Source organism: Etheostoma cragini, chromosome 15, assembly GCF_013103735.1.
Source record: "Etheostoma cragini isolate CJK2018 chromosome 15, CSU_Ecrag_1.0, whole genome shotgun sequence".
Taxonomy (NCBI): domain Eukaryota; kingdom Metazoa; phylum Chordata; class Actinopteri; order Perciformes; family Percidae; genus Etheostoma; species Etheostoma cragini.
This window is the reverse complement of record NC_048421.1, coordinates 16,311,784-16,333,669: the sequence shown is the minus strand read 5'-3', so window position 1 is coordinate 16,333,669 and position 21,886 is coordinate 16,311,784. Positions and strand designations below refer to the sequence as shown.

The 21,886-nt window shown below is 39.5% G+C and overlaps 1 protein-coding gene across 2 annotated transcripts in view; it reads left to right on the top strand.

The window, feature by feature from the left end:
• The window catches only part of spop (speckle type BTB/POZ protein), an 83,083-nt gene that overhangs the window by 21,520 nt on the left and 39,677 nt on the right, over window positions 1-21,886 (top strand). For both annotated transcript variants that reach the window (XM_034894037.1, XM_034894036.1), the window contains one exon: window positions 20,915-21,197. In XM_034894037.1, the coding sequence (XP_034749928.1) occupies window positions 21,120-21,197 (78 nt within the window). In that variant the 5' untranslated portion in view covers window positions 20,915-21,119. The remainder of the gene's footprint in view (window positions 1-20,914; window positions 21,198-21,886) is intronic.

Sequence of the window (21,886 nt, the reverse complement as noted above, 5' to 3'; positions counted from 1 at the left end):
CCTGCCGCATGGCTTTGAAATGTATATGGTTATTATAAAAGCAGACAATGCATGAATGCAACAAAGCAACTACTTGTCCACTGATTTGGACCAAAACAAGCTGAGTAAGATTTGCAAAGGCCACACAAGTGATGCTGCAGAACAAACAAGCAATGCTGTAGTTCTTGTGAGGACAATTTCACAGTTCTCCTGGAGCAGGCATGTGGCTCGGTGCCTTGCTCACTGACACGTCAGCAGGGTGGATGTTTGCATACAATTTGCACCTTATTGTCTTCCGGTTGTTGAGGGAGTGCCACCTATCTTGTTGCCCTAAGTGTGGAATAAAAAAAAAAAAAAAAACTAACTTTCTGTGAGAATTTTGCAGTTTAATATTTTCCTCCTAAATACTGTGCTCTTGTGTTGGGTCTACAGTGCTGCCTTCCATAACACTGAACACTTGGGATGTGTGGAGTAGAACCATAGGGAATAGATCATTTTGAGACAAACCACTCGGGAGTGAGAGTCTAAAATGAGTGGAGTGTGTTCTTTTAATGCCAGGTTTCTTCTCATTTGGTGCATTTTCTTTTGTGAGCCTTTAGTTGTAGCTCAGTCAGCTGATTTTTAATGTTCAGCCATCACGCACTCTGCTGCTGGTTTAGTATAGTTATTATTACCATAGACAGTTAAAGAAATGCACTTTTCTGGTGATGGCTGAGCGTTACTGCACAGCCTCCAACTGAGCTTGATGACATAGATATGACGTGGAAAATGTGTCTGAAAGTTGTAAGTCTACTGGTAGCTGTGCCAAGAGAAATCTGAATCATTCAGATAACATAGGCACCGGCTAATTACTGCTAACTGAAATGCTAGTTAACATTAGTAATTAAACCTAAACAGCAAATGTAAGTCAAGACTGTGAGCTTACCCAGTACTATACGGTAATTCCTTTACTATGCGACAGTAAGTCACGTAGTTATGACACAATTGTTAGCCTATTTTTACAGAAAAGTTTGCTACGGGGCCATAACATGAGGTATAAAGTAACGGAGCATTTTATACATTTTTGTGTTACTTTAGTCATAAACAACAGACAAATAGTCTTTAAACACTTCAGATGTAAAGTTGATAGCTGTCAAAGTGTCGCCAAAATGAATGGCAGTCAATGGAATGCTAATGGCGGGTGATGGAATATTAGCATCAAAATTGCGCCATAGGAGCTACGCTTAAAGAGGAGAGGCTTACCCCCTTGGTTGTCACTGGCATAAATATGAACAGACAGATGTGACAGCTGGCCAGCCATATGTGACAAGGCTTTTAGATCTTTACGCCTTAATTACTCTTTCCCTTGGGACCAATATTGACATTTTAGGTCTTAACATTCAGACCTTACAAACTGCCATTCTCCAGTTGGCATCATCTGCCTCTTGGCAACCTTCAAGCAGGCTGAGAAAGGTGCTTGATAAGTGCTCGCAGCTAAGTTCCTGTCAGCTGTTGTGCTTTCAAATTCATCAGCGTGTTGTAAAAATCATTGCCTGTGGTTTAAGTTTCTGAGGGAGTTTTTTGCTCATTTTCAGTGAGGGTCTGAAGTTGAAAGTGTCATTTACATTTATTTTTATGGTGTGGGCCTTGAGAAAAACCCTCAAAGACTCGATGTAATTTGGGGCTGTACAAACAAAATTGACTTAGTTGAATCATTTCAAACACTATCTATAGTTCTCCAATCTTGGCTGCCCTTTTCACACAGCTCCTTTCATCCTGCTGCAGTATGCCAATGTTAGGGGTGGCACGGTTCACAAAACCCACGGTTCAGTTTGTATCACGGTTTTAGGGTCACAGTTTTTGGTTCTGTACGGTTCTTCTTGTAATTTTATCTTTTAACCTTAACACCCCAGAAATATACTTATACTTACTTATACAGCATATGATATATAGCTTAATTCTCCACAATTTAGGATACAGTATAAAAAAAAAGTCAATGTTGTGTAGTCATTCACAAACTGAATTTGACTTGACTTCAACACATTGTTGGGACCATCTCTGAGGAAAGCTAGGTGAGATTGTGATACAGCAAGAGGGAAGACATTGAGGATTTCAACAAGCTTTTCATTTATTTGGCAAACAAGGAGAATGTGTTGCCATGTACAGGAACTCATGTGTCCTTTTAGCACACAAAGATTGAAATATTACAGAAAATCAATTGAAATAACATTTGGCAGCATTTGTCAACCTGCCAACTTCAGTGTAGCTCTTATGAAAATGGTATCCTTTAAAAGAAAAAAATAGGACTTCTTGAAGCTCCTCGTCTTTTGACTAAAGCATTTCAAGAGAGATACTCACTCGTATGACTTTCATAAATGGAGTGTGTTTGCAAAACGCAGCCTTCTCATTTCCCACCGAAATGAGTTCGAATTATCACTGAGAGGCTGCTTAAATGCTAAAATGAGAGTAGAAGTTGTTTCCTAACCTGCTCTGTTCTTTTTACGCTATCTACCAACACATTGGGGTGAAGTCCTCTCAGATTAACTGACATATTAGAAGTGTTGTAATTAGCATATTGAATGCATGTTGCGCAATGCTTGCACACAGTCGCAGTTCTGTCTATTAATATTTCACCTGTCATCATAGGTGAAGTCCCAAATGTTCCCACACACCAGACGCTGGCGTGTCCTCTAACTCTGGGCAGCCTTCCTTAACTCACCCACTTGCCATTTCTACATGCCGGGACCTGCAGCGCTCCACACTCCACTTACTGTCTATGTCCCCACCTCTTCTATCGCGCAAAAGGGAAACGCACTGTCTGAGGTCACATACGGGAACGAGCTACATTGCGTCAAACCGTGTAACGCACACAAGCTCCGAACCGAGACAAGCAAACCGGACGGTTCAGATGTTTTTTCATGAACCGTGCCACCCCTAGCAAGTGTGTGTGTTTAAAAAAAAAAAAAAAAAAATGTAGATGATGTCACACCGCAGGAGAGCATTGTTGTGTAAGTGGTGCTCACAGGAATGGCTTCAACTCTGTTCTTTCTCCGTCTCTGTTCTCCTCGCTGTGTGTCTCACCTGGGTCCTCCCACACATTTTCATTTCTCTTGATATCCCAGGTTCTAATTTCCACGGCAACTCTGCGGCTCCCTCCACTTATACCTCGTCTCCCGTCTCTCTGAGCTCCTTGTTAAGTGTGGCAGAGCTGCTCAATGATTGTGTTTTATACATATTTTTCCTCCGGTTCCTTTCGATGGAACCACACGGCTTGCTTTCTTTCCACTGTATCTTCATTTTACGTCTTTCTTGCTAACCCCTTTGGTTTTATTTTTTTCTTCCTTTTCCTTTGTTGTTGCAGTCTGTTTTTGTGTTGTTTTTTTCATGACACTGCAGACAGCTATGTTGGCTGTCAATCGTGCAGTAAATTATGGTCACTCAAGGACACTATTGGACCGTCACTTCTTATCCAGTGCCATACTTGGAGGGAAATTAGTCTGCTCAGTTTTTGCTTTTTTGGAGATCAAGTTTAAATAGAGTTCAGCCTTCCATGTTTATTTGAGCCAGAATTATATTTTTAATTTAATAGCAATGTCAGCATATGCTTAGTCTCCTCCTGTTAAACTTTAACTGGGATGCTCTGTGCAGCTAAAACACTGCTTTTGAACCTATGGCCAACTGATTATTAGTTTTTACTTATATTTATATTCACATATCACAACATAAATCACTAATTAACACCTCAGGGAAAAAAACATTATGCTCTATATACAATAAGCTCTATATACAGATGAACATAAAATACCACATAATAAAAAAAGACAACACACATCACAGATAATCAAGAAGAAAAAAAAAGAAATAGGGGGGGGTCAGGGAATCTATGCTTACTGACACTTTATATCTATCTGTCTGTGTCTGTTGTGACATTCCTGGAAGTGTCCAATTAATTAATGCGTTTGGCATCACCCAGCCGTGGTTGGTGCACCAGAGAGGGTAGGCGACGCTATCGCCACAGACTGGCGCTTCACCTCACAGCGTCGCGATGTCTGGGAAGTGAAATCCAAAAACACACCTGTAATTACCGCTTATCCCCAAAGGTGCTGCCAAAGATCTTCCAGATCGTAACTGTCAGTGAAAACAACTCATTTTAAACACTGGTCATATTCAATTAAAACTTGATGATTAAAATCATGACAGTTCTGTATTAAAAGTTGTCAATTAACTTAAGTAAAAATTATTTCGTATTTATCAAGTTCAAATAAATAGCCCTAAAGCTAAAAACAAGTGAAAATGTGTGCTTATGAATCATCAATGCATTACATTCACACCTTACAACAGCTGTAATTTTCATATTGGTTACAGTATTTTTGGGAAGCCATTGCCTGATACCTTTATGGTACCTAAACTAAGTTTGATACCATACTAAAAGACCACTCCAATATAGATGTACCATATGACTGGACTGTTTCATGCTTGTTTATTGCTCAGCTGGAATTTTTCCACACTTTCTTTTTTCTTTCCTTCCTTGTCTCCTATTGGCTATCCTTTCCTCCCTCACTGTCTGTTTTTCTTCCTTCCACACGTATCTCTTAATAACATCTCTGAAACAGTTTTCTGTAGATATTGCAATGCCAACCAATGACCACACCAGCATGTCTCAAACTGCAGCTCTTCACATTATTTAAAGTGTAATACAGTGCAGCTGTCTGTGAGTAAATAACAACAACAGGAAATTATTCTAAGATGCAAAGCTTTATTGGTATAACCAAACGGATGACGGCATCTTACAGTCAACTCCACATAGAAACATTGGCATTTGTAAATTCTGTAAATTACTCTGAAGAAAATGTCTCTTTTTGTTACTACAGTTACTTCTTCAAGACAAGTAGATCTTGCTTATCCAAAGTTACAGGGACTGGACTGTGATTTGTTTTGACATCTGTCTTACTTGTTTGCCTTGCTTTCTCAGTTTCTGTCTGTCAGAACGTTCCTGATTTTTTTTTTCTCCTTACACGTTTCTCACTGGTCATATTCTGTGGACAAAACCTGCCTGTTTAGATACATCAGAGTAAGAAAAAGGCAGGTTCCTTCAGCTTCAAATTTTTGTTTGAGTCATTTTTTTCCTACTCTTCCTCTATTACAATCTCCTACTATGGTTATGCACGTATACAGTATATTTAACATGGTCTAAGATAAATGCTGTCTTGCTCCCCACTGTTGTGGTTTTTCACTTCATTCTTTCTATGTTTATGTGCCGCCGTCACTCCGTTCGTCACTCTCCGTTGTTGCCATCTTCTTGACATCTGCTGGAGCAGAGAAAGTCTCCCTGGTGCTTTTGATTGGCCATTCAGAGATTGGAATGTGCCTGCCTGACTCAAACGACTTCATTAGAGAGTGATAATCTCAGAGGTGGTGGCCACCAAAGTCAGCCTGATGCGAGGGCTATTTAGACGAAAGATGAAACGGGTTTAATAGTTAAGTCATTTCAAATTGCAGAATAGGCAGAGAAGATGAGGTTTAGTTCTGGAAGTTTGGCATAGTGGCAGGAGTGCTCTCAGAAAAATAGAGGGAGATAAATTAGGAAGGGTTGGATTCCGTGCATAACTGTTGGTCACAGTCCCAGATTCACTGCAGAGATCTGAAATGCCACTGTGTGTGTGTGTGTGTGTGTGTGTGTGTGTGTGTGTGGTAGTTTAGCTTTATCTGCGTGGCATTTCCTGCTTTCGGAACCGGCCACGGCACCAGGCACCATCTAATGACCCTCCAAAAGGCTCAGCGCCGCAAAGAATATTGCGCGGAACACATGTAACCTTCACATAGATTAGGAAATCTTGGATTAGGAGGATGACATACAGGGTTTTGTCACCTTTACTAACACCAGCAGTTATTTTGAAGGTGTTATCTTAATAATGTTGTGGGAGTTCGGATGCGGTTCCTTCATGCCGGCTTTTTCTGTAAGCCCCTGTGTGCAGGTAATGAACTGATCTCAAATCCGACTGCTGACTGATTAATATGGGCGATAAGACACATTCACAGTTGCCTGGCATCAGCTTGCGGCTGCCGTCTTTTCCACTTGAGTACTGCAAAATAGAGGTTGGCATTTAGGTGCCAGCATCTTAACAGAGATGTCTGACTGCAAGCACTCAACGCCCACCACTATCTCAACCTGGGTTCTTCAGGAAGGGAATATTGAAAATGTCACCTGAAAATTATATGTAAATATTGAAACATTTAGCATTTTTAATGTTGTGTATCTCCTAAAGTGAAAGTCACATTCATAGCAGTGTCATTGAAACCATATTAACATATGGATATACTTTTACTTTATAAATGTGCATAATTAGCAACGATGTGAGAGACACTGTGAGCAACAAGTACAGGCTCATGCTCATTCATCTGAATTATTTGTGAAATTCATTGGTGCTTGAGACAGGTTTTGCTGATGATTCTATTTTAAAAGTTTCCTCTTTTTTTTTTTTTTTTTACTTTTAATGGTTTATCTGAGCAGCAATATTTTTCTCTGCTTAGTTCTACTGGCATTTCCTTTTTTATTATCAAGGCTGTGGTTTGACACTTTTCAGAGTGAGACGGCTCATTTTCAGCCCTCACTGTATAATTTATGTGCTCTTTAATGTATAGATAACAATGTATAAAAGGTGAGGAGATCACTTCTGGTTTTAAAAGACGATCCATCTTGAATTTAATAGAGAGCATTTAAAATTCTCCCTGAATATAAATGGATGTGTGTGCAAGTGTATGTGTGTAAATGTGGTAATTAGGAGGCAGAGTGACGTTGGGGCACACAAAGGAGTAACCCTTGTCGTACCAAGTGCAACCGATGGATAGAACTGAACTTATTAGCGCAGCTACCTTTCCACTACCTTCCTTTCACTGAAAAGAGCAACAGCAATGTATTAAGACAGAGAGCACCATGTACACCTGTCTCCCTGTGTCTAAATCTCCTCAACAGTCTGTGAGACTCGGCCCCAGGCTCCATTCAGTGTTAGGTAATATATGTGAATTCTGTGTCTCCACTGAATGAGAAAAAGCATGAAAACCCCTCTGATAAAAGGTCTTTCTCTGTTGACCGACTGTTATAACCATAGGCGTTGGTTTCGGCGAGGACGGTCACATTTTGTCACGAGTCATTTTGTACGTGTCACTTTTTTTTTTCTTGAGCACCATTTTGTTAAAAAAAATGAAAGAAGTTCATAACACATATCATTCTTGAGCGACAGATGCCCACAAATCCATAAAAATCTCTATCCCCACAGGGGAGGCACAGACACAGCCGTAAGCTACAGGACAGCGTCTTTCAGAACATGACCTGTGCTAAAGACAAAAAAAAGGGATGTGTCATTGTGCCCAGCACATTTCAAACCAAACTGACGCCCATGGTTATAATAATAATAATAATAATAATAATAAATAATGGGATAGATTCCCCTAACAACTGAATATAAAATTGTTGTAATGTGAATCACATTATTTCTTGGTGTTTGTCTTTGTTTAAATCTTTGGGTGTTATGAAATACAAGACCAGATCAGTAGATCGCAAAGGAGAACACCATCCTGCCTTGTATTTCTGTGATCTGAGTCTCATGTTGGACACTAAGTTATTCACCTCTGTAGAGCTGATGGAAACACCTAATTGCATGTTAGATATTGTAGCATTTTAAATATCAGTTCAGAATTAGATTTTTGAATTCTTACTTCTAATGGACTCCATCTTCACTTAATAATAAGAATATTAAGAATAATACAGATAATTATGATAATTTATGATGGGACAGTGCTATGTTCAAGTTCAAGATGATTGGTTCGGTTAGGTCGAGGCACAAAAAGGGAATGATCATAGTTTAGTTAACCTAGTTAAGGTTTGGGAAACCTCATCAGGTTCAAGTTACTACCTTGTTAAAGCTTTAGTTTGTAACTTTTTGATATTAATGGACTTCCATTACATTAAAGCCATTTCCAAATGAGTTGATACAAAACTAATTAAGACTATGAGCTCTACACAACTCTCTCAGTATGTCTCAGCATGGCGATGTTCAGAAGATTGTGGTGTCCGGTGACTTTCATTACCTCTTCTGAAGAGTCCATCATGGAGGACGGTCTGGCTAGTCAACGTAGCATTCCTTAATTAGAGAATAACGTGCTCTGGTTTATTGGCATGCCTTAAAACCAATCCCAGTCGTCATGGGCGGCACTATGCTCCGGATGGAGCCACTGGGCCGCTGCAAAATAGCCTTGGAAAGGAAATTTGTTTTAGTAGTGCAACAGAAAACTCAGATTGGACAGTGGTAGCTAGCTGTCTGGATTTACCCGGCAGAAATCTGAGGAGCAGTTAACCAAAAAGTCCCATAAATTGACCAGGATTTAAAATTTGGACACAAAGAAAGTGAAAGGAAACAGATATCCGGCTGTAAAGAGTGACATCTGGCGGAATCTACGGCAGCAAGGTATCAATCGCGGTGGTGAAACGTTGTGGATATAGAATGGGGAACGATCAGTCGTTGTTAAAAGTAACCAAACTTGGTCCAAAACCAGCCACCATAGTCATAATTCCCACATCTGTTAGAGGGCACTTGAATGTTAACATGATGTTGTTTTGGTGCTCCTACTGAAACAAGTGATTCTGTCATTTTTCTTGGGAGGACAAGAAAAATGTCTCAACAAAGGATGACCCGGGAACAGCGCTTTGGATGACCCTGTGCAGCGGTTCCCTGCTTCAGCGGTTACTGCTGAATGGTCTCAGATGCGAGAGAGAGATTAGATGTGACATCTGGTAAGAAGCAGGAATATTGTCCCCTGGGGTAAAGAGGGGCTGTTGTGTGGAAAAATGCCAGTTTTGACCCAAAACAGTTAACTTAAATGGAGATCCACACCAGGTTTGCCCTCACCGCTCTTCTTTTTCTCTTACACAAACTCTATATAAGATGACATCTCACAAATTCAGTGACTTGGACCGCTGCCGGCAAAATTCATCATTATAATTGTTGGAAAGAAGGGAGGAAATGGTTTGGAAAGAAATGGAGGGAAAAAAGCGAGTAAAACCCTACTTGTTTCTGAAATTGCTCCCTTATTTACTCATCCACTATTTTCTATATATTAAACATTTTAAACACTCAATACTTTACTCTGTTGAGACATTTGTCACTCTAATCACGCATTGTTATTTTGTCACCATTGTCATCTTAGGAGCAGCAGCAAACTATTGAATTATACATCTTGTGTTCACTGAGGGATTTTTTTATGGCTTTATAGCCATGTTAAATGTTAGAAATGGAATTCAGACGCTCAAATTAAATGGCTGAATGTAACTTTAATACACTGGGTAGCAAATAGGCAGTGATTCTGGACAAAGCACTAGAGTGAAGGGACGGGAGGGTGAAGGGAAGATGAAATTGTCCCTTGCTGAAATTAATTTTTATATGTATCTGGGGAGAGGATGAAATCAGTTTTACCTAAGGCAACATTGCTGTGCCAGAACAAGCTGACATGATTTCAAACCATAATTAAAATGGAAACAACATGAGAAGAAGGTTGGTTGACCAAAGTCTGACATGGTTCCAACCTTTTATATTTGGAATTCATATCATGTCAACATTGAATTGATTTGTTTTGCATAACGCTGTATTTCTGTGTGAAATGTCATCACAACACGTTAATTCTTAGGAAATCAGGACAATATCAGAGTGTGTTTTAGTTATTGATGGTTTATAAAGCTCCTCTATACTTATATTCAATCCTTTTTGTACCCAGATCTTAAAAACAATGACTTTTTTTTAAGGTTTATGTCTTTTATGGCACTGCAATCGTTCTTCAATTTAATGTGACGTAGGATAGGTCCCAAATAATACAGTTTTGTACAGTTATTTAATACATATTTTAATAATGTGAAAACTTTTTAAAGATCATTTGAATGGGGAGGAGTGGTGGTGCCATTTTACCATTGCCAATCACATGATGGGTATTGAATAGAGTAGACAAATCAAGTGAAGTACTCTATTGGTGTCGCTTTCAGGGTACTGATATTGTCATTTTTAAAACGATACCCAGCCCTAGTATACTTACTATAGTTTTGTGTTTATACATTTTTGGGATGTACAAACACACATTTTACTTAACACATTGTGCTCAATATTTCAGAGATAACTGAAAAGACATAAATGTGTTTTACTTCTCATACAATATAGTCATTAGTAAGCCACTGTCAGGTTTGTTTGTTTTCTATTCTTGGATCAAATATCTCATTTTGCATCCTGTGTTGGTCTATAAAAGCTGAGACCTGTTTGCCTATAAAGGCATTGACTGAGTGAATACATGATGTCCAACACACTGTGATAAGAGAAGGATCAGAGGAGATTAGACAAGCGGAGAGGATAAAGATAGAGCTAAAGACAGGCTTTGTTTTTGGCCCCCTTATAAGCCAGGGCTCCTGCTAATTACCAAGCTCTCTGGTCCTAGCTGAATGTGTTTGAAATCCACTGGATGCACATAATTGAGCTGGAAATGTGTTACATGACAAAGTCACGCTGAAGGACAACCACTAAAAAGGGCCTCCTCTCCAATTCCCCCCTGTTTTCTCTGTCAGGCACGCATGAAATAAAACTCCCCCAAATGATTCATTCCACAGCGTTTATCTTTGTTGTTTTTTTTTTATGATTGAAGCTTAGGGGATCTTTGAGCCACCTATTGTGATAAGCTATAGGCAAAACATAGATGAGCCAATGGCAAGTGTATCAGACAGGCCTGTGTTTTCTTTTTGTCGAAATAATTGCTTTTAGCCTTCAGTTTAGGGATGTGAGCTTTTGAAGATCCTTCACACATCATCATGGCAAAGTAGAACCATGTTTTATAGCCACAGGCTGGGATGAGTCTTTTCATGCATCTCAAGTTTTCTCTCAGCTAAGCAGTCACTTGTACTGTGTAGCCTAAATCTCAAATTGATTTCAGCGCTTCATATGAATATTGATTTACTGGCTTGGATACATTGATCCAGGGCAGAGACGGGCCTCCCCTGAGAATGGTGGAGTAAAGTGAAAACAAGGTGAAGAGAGACTCCTTGTCGTTCTATTTGCATTTTAATTATAAATTGCATCATTGCACTGAGTGCATTAACAAAACAACTCCCTCTCCCCACCATTCACTCCTCCATTTTGCTCCAAGCTCGAGCTCACTTCATGAGAATGAAACTTTATGCGGAGAATCCTCTTCAGGGCAGAAAACAAACCGGCCGGATGATACGTAAGAGCACATCCAGTAGTTGTGTGTATGAAGGTAAAAGAAGCTTTATCTCAGTGGGTGCTTGCAAAAGTTGCACAGATATTGTTCTCTAGCTGCTTAGTTCAGAGAAAAAGAAGAAAGATACAGTATATTGTCAAAAAGGATTTTTATTTTGATGGTTAGACAGGTGCCTGTGTTGTACAACAACACAGTGAGTCAGAGTGAGCTGTGGACTTGCTGCAGCCAGTATCATTTTGTCATTTAGAAAGCGCTTTTATATTGTTATCTTGGCTACATTGGCCCACTGTGGTTTGATGTCTGCCTCAAAGCATATCATTTCATTTTTTTCAAGTCTCAAATTTTCACAAGGAATTTGTCTCTCTCTGCTGTGTGTTTTTCTGTCTGTCATTGTTTAGCGTTGGTATGTTTTTCTCATTTGCGGAAGAGGGCTAGTTGATCACATTGGAGCAGCGCGTAAGGACACATTACAAGAGCGCAGACTGAAAGGCTTTACATGTGGGAATTACACAGGATGGCGTTATTTGTTCACACATGTTCACACATGGTCTTATCTAAGGGTTTTGTGTGTAAACCGCATGCAAGACTGTTAACACTACCAAGTAAGTATAGCAGCTGTGCAGGGCTTTTAAAGGGTTGTGTCCATCAAATGAGCTTTTTATCTTTCTTTCAGCGCTGTCTTATTAAATATGTAATATCGGATGTTTCAAGCTTCAAGTGTGTTAAATATTAAGACAAGAGTATGCAGATAGATAGATTGATTTGAATGTGTGATGTGATGAGAATGAAAGGCATTGCAGGGAAGGTGTTGTGTTTGTAGTAAAGTAGATGATTTACTTACTTATCAGACGTTCATTCACAGATTGCAGCTTTGTGGCAAATCTGGGGAATGTACAGAGACCAACATTTTGATTGTAGATAGAGTAAATGACTACTAAATGTGTAGGTAAGTGTTGTTTTGGAGCTGCTCTTTTCTTTGTGTTCATCAGAAAGGATGGAAAGAAAGGGAGAAAGAAGAATGGATGATGGCAAGGGCCAAAAGCTGACAAACTCTTCTTTGTATTTTTCAACTCTTGAATTGCATAAGGCCGAGACAGCTTGGAGCCACTCTAGGCCATTGATTATATCAAATGATGACTGATGATGTAGCGATGAGAGCAGAGGTTTTTTTCTCTTATGTCACCAAAGTTTTACCATGCACTTCTTCTTATTTGGCATGTTAGAATAATCAAAAACGTTAAAAGAGTAATGATATCGTTATGATTTAACTTAACTTGACCCCGCGCATAAAAGATATGGTTTTTGGTAGGGATCAGCCGATATTGACTTTTTTGGGCCACATTGGATTTGTTTTTGGAATCTGCTCTGCCATTTCTTTAATGATAATAAACAAAATCACAGATCTATGTCACTTTTGCAATCATCTTACATTCATATCACCCATATTATGTGTGCAAGGTGCATCATATGGATGGGTGCACTGCAAATGGTTAAGTGTGCAAGGGTAAAAGGCTTTCATCAACCTCTTCAACACAGCCTTGATGATGCATTGCTTGCTAACATATTATAAGACCGATATAATCAGGTCATCACAAAATGCCCTTTGTTAACACATTTAAATAATTTAAAACAAGCATAGTGTGCGCATGCTGTGCATAAGCCTAGGCACATTTTACTAATGCGCTGTAAAAATAACAATGAAATGCGGCACTATTGATTTTAGACCAGGTTTTTGTTGGTCAATGGCGCTATCACTTCCCGCTGCCCTTAGTGTAGCAATAAACCAAAAATTCAACACACCTCCCTGTAAGACCAGCGTGCTCATGTGCGCAAAATTGGGTGCAGGTGCATTTTCTATATATATTAAATGGGTGCTAAAATAGCAAAGACACTTTATGTATGTATGCCCTTTATGTATTTTGGTAACTGCTGTCTGTCTTTTGTCATAATGCTAGCAACACTGTGAAGAGATCTCTTAGAAATGTAGTCTAAAACATCAATGCAATGACTGCTTATAGCTTAAGGTGACACTAGGATTCAGTTATTCAGTATTACCAACCATAGTAGTACTTAATTATGTGAAGTGCAGTTAGGATATTAACATGAAACATTTGGGATAAGCTGTCTCACTTTCTGGATGTGAGACTTCAAATGGTAATTCTCACTAGCTTTCTACTCAAATTTATTATTTCTCAATTTCATATCTTTGAAAGTAGGAAATGTGATCAAAACGTGGGACAGAAGCAACAAGAAAAAAGTGTGACGCTGGCATGGTTGCCCGGTTTTAAAGCAAAACTGAGTTTCGGAAGCAGAGAAAATGGGGGAAGGTTAGGTTTAAAAAGAGGAGAAGAGCTAAGAAGGCAGAAGAAAGAGATCGAGCGAGGAGACCATCAGCGATATGGAGAGGGATGGTGATGTTCTTTCACCGGGGTTTGCTCCACGCTGGGAGGGCCTCTGTCTCTGCCAGCGCCTCTTAATCCATCACACCTCCTGCGGCCCTGGATCCGACACACTCCAGTGTCTCCCCAGTTCGCACTCAGCCCTGTCATGCATGTGTGCCCACTATTCCAGCCGTTCTCTTATCCCTGTTTTCACCCTCTCTGACTAAGTGTCAGCGCCATCAGGAGTGCCCCGGGCAAGCCGGACAGACACTGTTCTACAGCAGACATGTTTTCATACATGCTCCACATCTAGCCTTGTTCACAAGTGTGTCTTTCACTCACACCTAAGAGGAATTTCTCCTTCTCTTCCGTGTGTGTGTGTGTGCGTTTGTGTGTGCGTGCGCGCTTATTTGACAGGAAGCGCACAGGGTTGACTCTTTAAGCTGTGGATATGTGAGCTAGCATGTGGCCGCTTGTTTTACGTTTAGAAATGCGTCACACATACTTCAAAGCTGCAACACTCAGTCACTAAGCCTCAGCTTTTTGGCATGATTTCAGTCTTTTGTAGTCCGTCCCTCTAAACTCTGCAGCCTCTCTCTGTACCTCACTGTTTTGCTCGCTGCCTATTGTTGCACAAGGTGACCCTCTAAATACTCCTGGATCCCTGATGTGATCCCTTTCTTTTTTGCAGCAGCCAAATCACACAGCTCCACCCCCTGTCCTCCTGGTGGTGGTGGTGTCTCTGCACCGGGCCACCCATTTTCTTTATCTTCCAGTAGGAAGCGGTTCCCTAAGGGAGAGGCTAGTTGGAAGTTCTCTGTAATTGATGGTGTGTGTGTGTGTGTGTGTGTGTGTGTGTGTGTGTGTGTGTGTGTGTGTGTGTGTGTGTGTGTGTGTGTGTGTGTGTGTGTGTGAGAGTGCTTGTATGCTCGCATGTAGAGTGAAGTGTGTGTTTCTGTTTAGTCTTTTTTATAATACATTTATATTCTCTTTTTGAGAGTCTCAGCGATCGCTGTAATGAATTCCAGAAGGCTTTCCATCTCTCTCTTCTGTCCCTCTATTTCCCAGCAGGCCTTGTTGCCTAAAGTCCCTGCCATATGCCATACTGAAGGAGTTTTGAGATTTAACTATTTCATACAAATCTATTGATGGAGCTGCATGTGAAGGGCTGATCATCATCATCACCATCATCATCATTACCAGCAGCCAGTGTTGGAAATTATTGAGTTTACACTACAGTACATTGCAGTACCATTTTGAAGTATTTTTACTTTGATTATTTCCATTTTCTGTTAATTTATACTTTTACTCCACTGCAATGATCTGATAACTTAAATGATGATGTGTAATTGTAGGTTTAAGATAAAACTAAATGGAGTCCTGGGTGGAAATTCCCAGGCTACACAGCAGATGGAATGCATAAAGCAAGTAGTTACCTTTACATGCTGCAACATTTAAGTGATGAACACATTAATGCATCAATAATTATTATACGGTTATATAATATATATACATTGAATAAAATTGGCTATTTTTCATAACCGGTACTTTACCTCTTGTACTTTAAGTATATTTTGAGGCCCATACTTATGTACTTACTAGTAAAGACTTTAAGGGAAGACTTGTACTTGTAACAGAGCATTTCTACTCTGTGGTTTTGCTATAATTACAAGACCTGAGCACTTCTTCCACCACTGCCAGCAGTTCTAGTTTCTGCATCTCAATATTGAAGAGGAACTGTAAAGTTGTCTTATATACCTTTTTAAATGAATAGTTGTATAAACCATCTAATTAGCCCTCATGTTGTCCTCGGGTCAAATTGACCCGTTTTTCTGTATCAGTGTTCTTTTTAAGCTACCTAATTGTAACCCAAAATAACATGATTGATTCCACACAACGCTCTTTGCCAAGTACAAATCTCTACTTTTTAATAATTTTGGGGTGTCTTGTTCAATTTCATAGCAGAAGAACAAAAATGGAAGTGGTTAAGAAATAGTATTGAGTAAAAGTTGACATATTCCAATCTGTGATTATCAACATACATTCCTTTAATTTAACTTTAAATAATTCCTCATTTCTGCTTTTCTAACTCAAACATTCGGTATCATTTCCTAAAAGTGAGGTTTATTGACCATACATTCCAAAAATAACTGTAAAACTAAAGTTAATTAGTTAGTATTACGTAGTGTTAAACGTAAAAAAGTGACAAAATTGTAAGAAAAAGTTAAAACACATTGATTAAAAAGCGTCTATTTAAGTAGACTAAGTGTTTATTTTCAATTTTGACAGGAAGACATCACAAGGGTTAAACAAAAATTTTCAGTGCAAAACTCAGCTTGTAATTTCCCTTGAAGGGAGGACTCTTTACAGTGACTTTATTTTTTAGGGATAGTAAAGATATAGGCTTGATTTTTGGATGTTGCCATAATGTGCTCATGACAGTGGAGATCAAAAGGAAACACGAGGACAGAGAGGGGTATGACATGCAGCAAAGGTCCCTGGCTGGAATTGAACTTTGGACATTGCGATAAATTAGTGATGTTTTGTGTCTTAACCACCGGGCTGCTGGACTGACTCTGTGTAGCCACACTCGCCTGCGTTGTTCAGAAATATTGATCTGTAGAAATATTATAGATGTTGAAACAGATTAGTGTCTTAGCTTCATGCCAAAGTATTTTCCCCCTTGTTCAGTATATCATATTATGGAAGACGTTGGTGTTAAACTTAAATAGAAGACATGCTAACTGCGTGGCTCTTTGGCAACGTCTGTTTCGAGTAGAATATCCCTTGTTGACACGTTCAGCCATAATTCATCTTATTATTCACCCCTGTGCTTTTTACACTTCAAAATGTACACAGTAAAAATGCTTTTGTAAGATAATTTAATAGATAAAAAAAATATAATATACAGATACATACTGAACGTAATACGTGCTAACAAGCTAAATGTCAGCATGTTAACATCCAATAGTTGACATGAAAGTTAATATACTGACGTTTAGCTTGCAGTTTTCCGGTTACACTGACAGGAAATGGATGCCAGTCTGACATCAGTCTGGTTGCTGAACCTGACAAAATGACAATGAGTATTCCAAATTTTTCACTCTGAAGAATATAAACCCCTAGGATTTTCTAGATGACAGTAGATGTACACCTTAAAGAAAAGTGCTGGTAATTTGTTTTTGCACGTACTAAAGATATAATTAATAACAACACTTTGACAGCTGAACGTATTGAAAATAAACCAGTTAAATATGCATTGTCTTCACAGGCAGACTTGCAGGTTGGAATGGCTGTGCAGACGACGTCACATCATTCAGATTGTCACGAGCACAGATGGAAAAACAAATGAACAGAAATGTGTCCTCGAGTGTAAATATGCATTGTAAGCTGCTCCATCATCAGATTTGCAGATGGAGGTAACATATGTGCAGACATATATACTATAACCATTTAAAATTTACAGATGGCGTTAATATCACGGCACATGCTTTATTACACCATTTGCTGAGTATCATGTGTTGACTACAATGATGTAACAGTCTGGTCAGTATCTGAGTAGCCGGTGGCCTCCGGCTCTAATGCTGATGTGGGAGGCAGATGCGGCATCACCTTGCTTAGCTCTTGTTTATACAGAGGAAGTTGAATCTATCTGTCTGTTGGTTTGTCAGACTCTCCTCCCTGGCGTGTTGAGGTGTGTGACAGAGAGATGGAGAGAGATGGAGGCTGGACTGGCAGAGGGAGAGCAGACTGTCTCTCTGTAATGAATATAAATGGGCTCCAGGTCTCACTCTCCTCATCTTGGCTCTCCTCTCTGAAAAACAGGCATGGGACAAGGATGTGGGATGGAGGCAGCCCACACTCCTTTTATCTATCTCTCTACTCACTCACACACGTGCTGCATTGCACATAACAGAACACAAACACACACAATCTTACAAATTAGTTTCCTTCTTGATTTTGTGGTGACTGCTCTGTGGGTTTTCTAAGTCCCAGTTCAGCCAAGAAAACTGTTAGTGAAACTGTCAGCTCTATAAAACTGGAGAGTCTTGTCAAAGTAGATGTTCAGTAAATCCAGTTTTTCATATTTTATTATGAAATACAATGTGTAACCATAGAAATGACAGGAGAAGGCTTTTTAAAATAATACTCCTTATATGACAACCCTTTACAAAACCAAAGTCACACAAACAAACTAACCGATCTAGCAGCGGTAGATCAACAAGTCCCGTGATCGATATATTGGCGGACCGACATTAATGGCCAATATTAGGCATTTTCTCTGCATTTATGATGGCCGATAAATGAATATTAAAAAAAACAAAAAACTATGTTATGAGTGTTGCAGTTCATTTTCAAACTGCATTATCATATTATTTTAGTGAGGACTCATGAATTACTAATGTTAGGGAAATCTGTTGACGTTTTGTTACGCGTTTCTGGATATTTATTTTTTTAAATAGTTATCCGCCAATATATCAGAATATCAAATTTTTTAATTACCAAATATTTGTATCGATATCGTTCGAGCTCTAGTTCCAGCTTCTAAAGTGTGAAGATTTGCTGATTTTTTTTTTTCGTCTGTTTTTATATAATTTTAAAATCTATAAATTTGTGTTTTTCTTGGCATTTTCTAGACAAAGCATGTAAACAGCTAATTAAATACATTAACCACAAATGATTTGTCACAAACAAAATCGTTATACAGTTTGCAGCATGACATCATATATTAAATCACAATGTTGCATAAAGTTATTTGTCTATAGGTAAATATGGTCGAGGACTCTGGACACCTAGTTGAGCATCACTGATTCTCTGAGGTCCGACCTGCAGCCTTGTGTTGCAGCCTTTAGCTTTAACTTGTGCAAGTGTTTGGTCCCTTGTCTTGTGTCTGTCTATGTATGTGTCTGTTTATACATGTGTGGTTTTCTCTCTCTCCCTTCAGTCTTTTCTCTCTGTTTTCTTTGGCCCTGGGACGCGTTCACAGTCTCAGTGGGTTGTTTGTCGCTGTTTGTAGTTTCTAAATATATACAAAAAATGTAAATATGGTCATCATGTAATGACATGACATGACATATGTGAAAAAGTCATACAGTAAATACTGTCTTTGTAAAGCTCATTATGTTCCGTTTGTCCTTTATACACCGTCTACTATACCACAGTAAAATAGGTCAGCAACCCTCAGAAATGGTTCTGTTGAATTAAACTTTATAGGCTTCACAATGTCCTATTCACTGCCGGACCTTTGTATGCAATATGATAAGCTGTCTGCTTTTTTTAGTTTGCTGTATTTGCCAAAGAAGAGATTCAGATATATCCTTTGCAAAATTTGAACTAGTTTGCTCTCTTTCTGAATCGGTCTCTCTCAGCCAGAACCATTCCTGCTATTTCTACTGTTTTTTATCCAACCTATGATATGCTAATCAACAAACAGCGCCTTATCTGAACCATAGCACCTCCATTACTGACTTACTCTGTCTTTTAATAGCCTTTGGGGGACACATTTTTGTAAATCTTTGCCTGCCATGTGACAACAGTTATTTTCTCTATGCTGTGTGCATTATCACCTATTATTCATTCTTCATATTCATGCTGTCATCATCTGATTCACATGACAAATGGACTGTCTGAAGACATTACTTCTAAAGTAAGTCCTGATTAGCACACTTCTTCTCCATCTCTCAGAGTTGTTATTGGTGCTTTCCTCATGCTGCTCTGCTCTTGATGTTTGTCGTGAAAAGGTTACATAAAACCATCCTTAGCTTTATTCCGGTATCTGTGTAGAAATATGTGAGGCTGTTAGCAGTGCTGCCAGTGTTGTCATCATTTCTTAAATTGATTCCCTGTGATAACTTGGCATTCACGTTGCTCTGTGAGGAACAGGATACAAGAGAAACCCTTGCAAAAGTGTGGTTCAGTGGCTGTGAAACCAAGCCCGGATGATAACACACAGAAGCACAAGTATGTATGTAAATCTATATATACGCCCTCACTCACTCATGTAGACTATAATTAATTGCCAAGAAGTCTCAGGTTATTTAAATTGCAGATCAGTGCAGCCTTGTTCTCCCAACTTTTGTGATTAATATTTTATTGTTTTACTGAGTAAAAAAGCCACCAGTGTTTTTCATCAGATACAAATAGCACAAAAGAAGAAAAGGGGGGCACACGGATTGGGGAAGATCAGATGCAGGCGTTATTTTTAAACATTAATTAAGTCGTGTCTGGGTCCAGAGCTGCTGAGGTCGCATCCCCTGTCTACAATCCACTCACTGAGGGCTGTCTAACTTTTCACCCATTTCTCCTATTTCTTGCTCTGTCTCTTTGCGCTCTGGGTCTAACACTCACTTTCTGCCAAGTTTTCTCAGGTCCTGAACTTCTCTTTCAATCAGCTACTAATTAAGCAGCGGCGTGGAAGGGCTTCTTTGGCAGGAGATAGGAGGGTTGTGCAGGTTGAGTGAGAAAAGCCAGATCCTGAGACCTTGTGCCGACTTAGGTATGAAATATGTGGAGAGGAACTTGGGAGGAGCAGAGCATGAAACCAGTAGAAATTAGAGATTAAGGCAGCAGAGAAATGAAGGTTTGAAATGAAACATGTTCCTTTTTATTCTTCTTTTTATCCCATGAGACTGCCAGCATAGGGAACATAGACTGTATATAATATTAACGGTGTATGGTTGGGAAGGACCAGAAATGAGATAAAAAAACAATAATGATGTTTTGCTTACTTGCTACAAACAGAAAGTGTGAGGTGATGTGACACTTGCAGTGTAAATCTCAATCACAGCATTTTTTAATACAAAAAACAAACATGAATGCAGGTTCTTATAAAAAAAAACTAAAAAAAACGGTGACCTTTCTTCGCCAGCACTGGCATTTAAAAGCACTGCCTGACTTTGTGGGTGTGTTTGTGGGAGGACAGACTGGCAGCTTGAGATGAAAGTCTTGCACTTCCCTTCAGCCAGGCTGTACCCGTTCACCATTGCTGGAATCAGATGGCGGGCACAGCGCTCTGCTCCTCTCAAAGCAAAACAAAGACGAAACCACACGTAGATAAAGAAAGGCTTCCCCAGTGAAGCAGAGCTCTCGCCGCTGCTGTGCTTTGAATGCTGAAGCCTCCTTTAAAGCAAATGAATTCAGACCCCTTACTCCTACTTACTAGGACATACCGCTTAATTAGACAAACCGTTCAATTACAAATTGCCTTGAAATGGTCAAACACAGACACGGACACAGTAGCACTCACACAAGGTCACCGCTTTTCAAAGTAATGCCCTTTACTAGTCTAAAGTTATTTTAATGACTGTTTTTTTGTGTCCCTACAGAGTGCCTGTAGCTGTTTTGGAGTCTGGAGGTCCTGTTGTTCTGGATTCATCCCTATGCAGCTCTCTGTACGGCAGGTGTTGTTTAAGAGGCGGCCAGCTTGACTGATTTTTGGCCTTTGCCTCCCCAAAGCACCCCATAGCACCTCACCCCACACCTGGCTAGTGCTCCGGCCCCATTCAGGACATCTCTGCATCAAAGCTGGCAATGTCCAGAGCCCCAAGCCCCCCTGCCCCGGCGGAAATGTCCAGCGGTCAGGTAGCTGAGAGCTGGTGTTACACTCAGGTAAGGAGGGAGCGCATGTTTTCCTCAGGATGAGATAGGAGCACATTGCTGCATGGAGAGCATAACTCACACTGATTGTCCATTTTGTATGTGTTCTGTCGAGATTTTGTTTTGCATAATGTTAAACAGAGCTAACTGTGAGTAAGACAGCCGTTGAATATTTTTTGTGATGAAAATGAAGCATACTTTTGCCCCGTGGAGGTGGGCGTTCAGGCGTATCTGAAAGTAAGCCTGTCTATTGAGACAAAGGAAGCTGACATTAAGTATTCACCAGTAATCCGTTAAGCTTCATATGTTATGTGACTGGTCAATGAGCAGTTGAATGGAATCAATCATGTCTGGATTTCTCCAGTAACCGTGTTTTCAATAATTCAATATTACAGGCCTAATTCTGTGTCATTTCAAGCTTTGCCATGAAATTGTGTTTGTTTTAGTCATTGAGTACAAGCTTTGCTTGTTCAGGCATCACTTTGCTGTTAAAAGCCAAGACAGATAAAGTATGTCATTGATGATGTGTGTTTTTTCATCTCCTCTCTTGCAAAATTGCTTTTACAATATCCTTTCTTCTTTCCTCCGTTTGTTGTCAGTGTTTATTAAGATGAAAGGCAGTTTTGATGTGCGGTTTTGAAGTCCAGGCTGACCAAACACCACTTACCCATATAGAATAGATAAATATATATATATATATA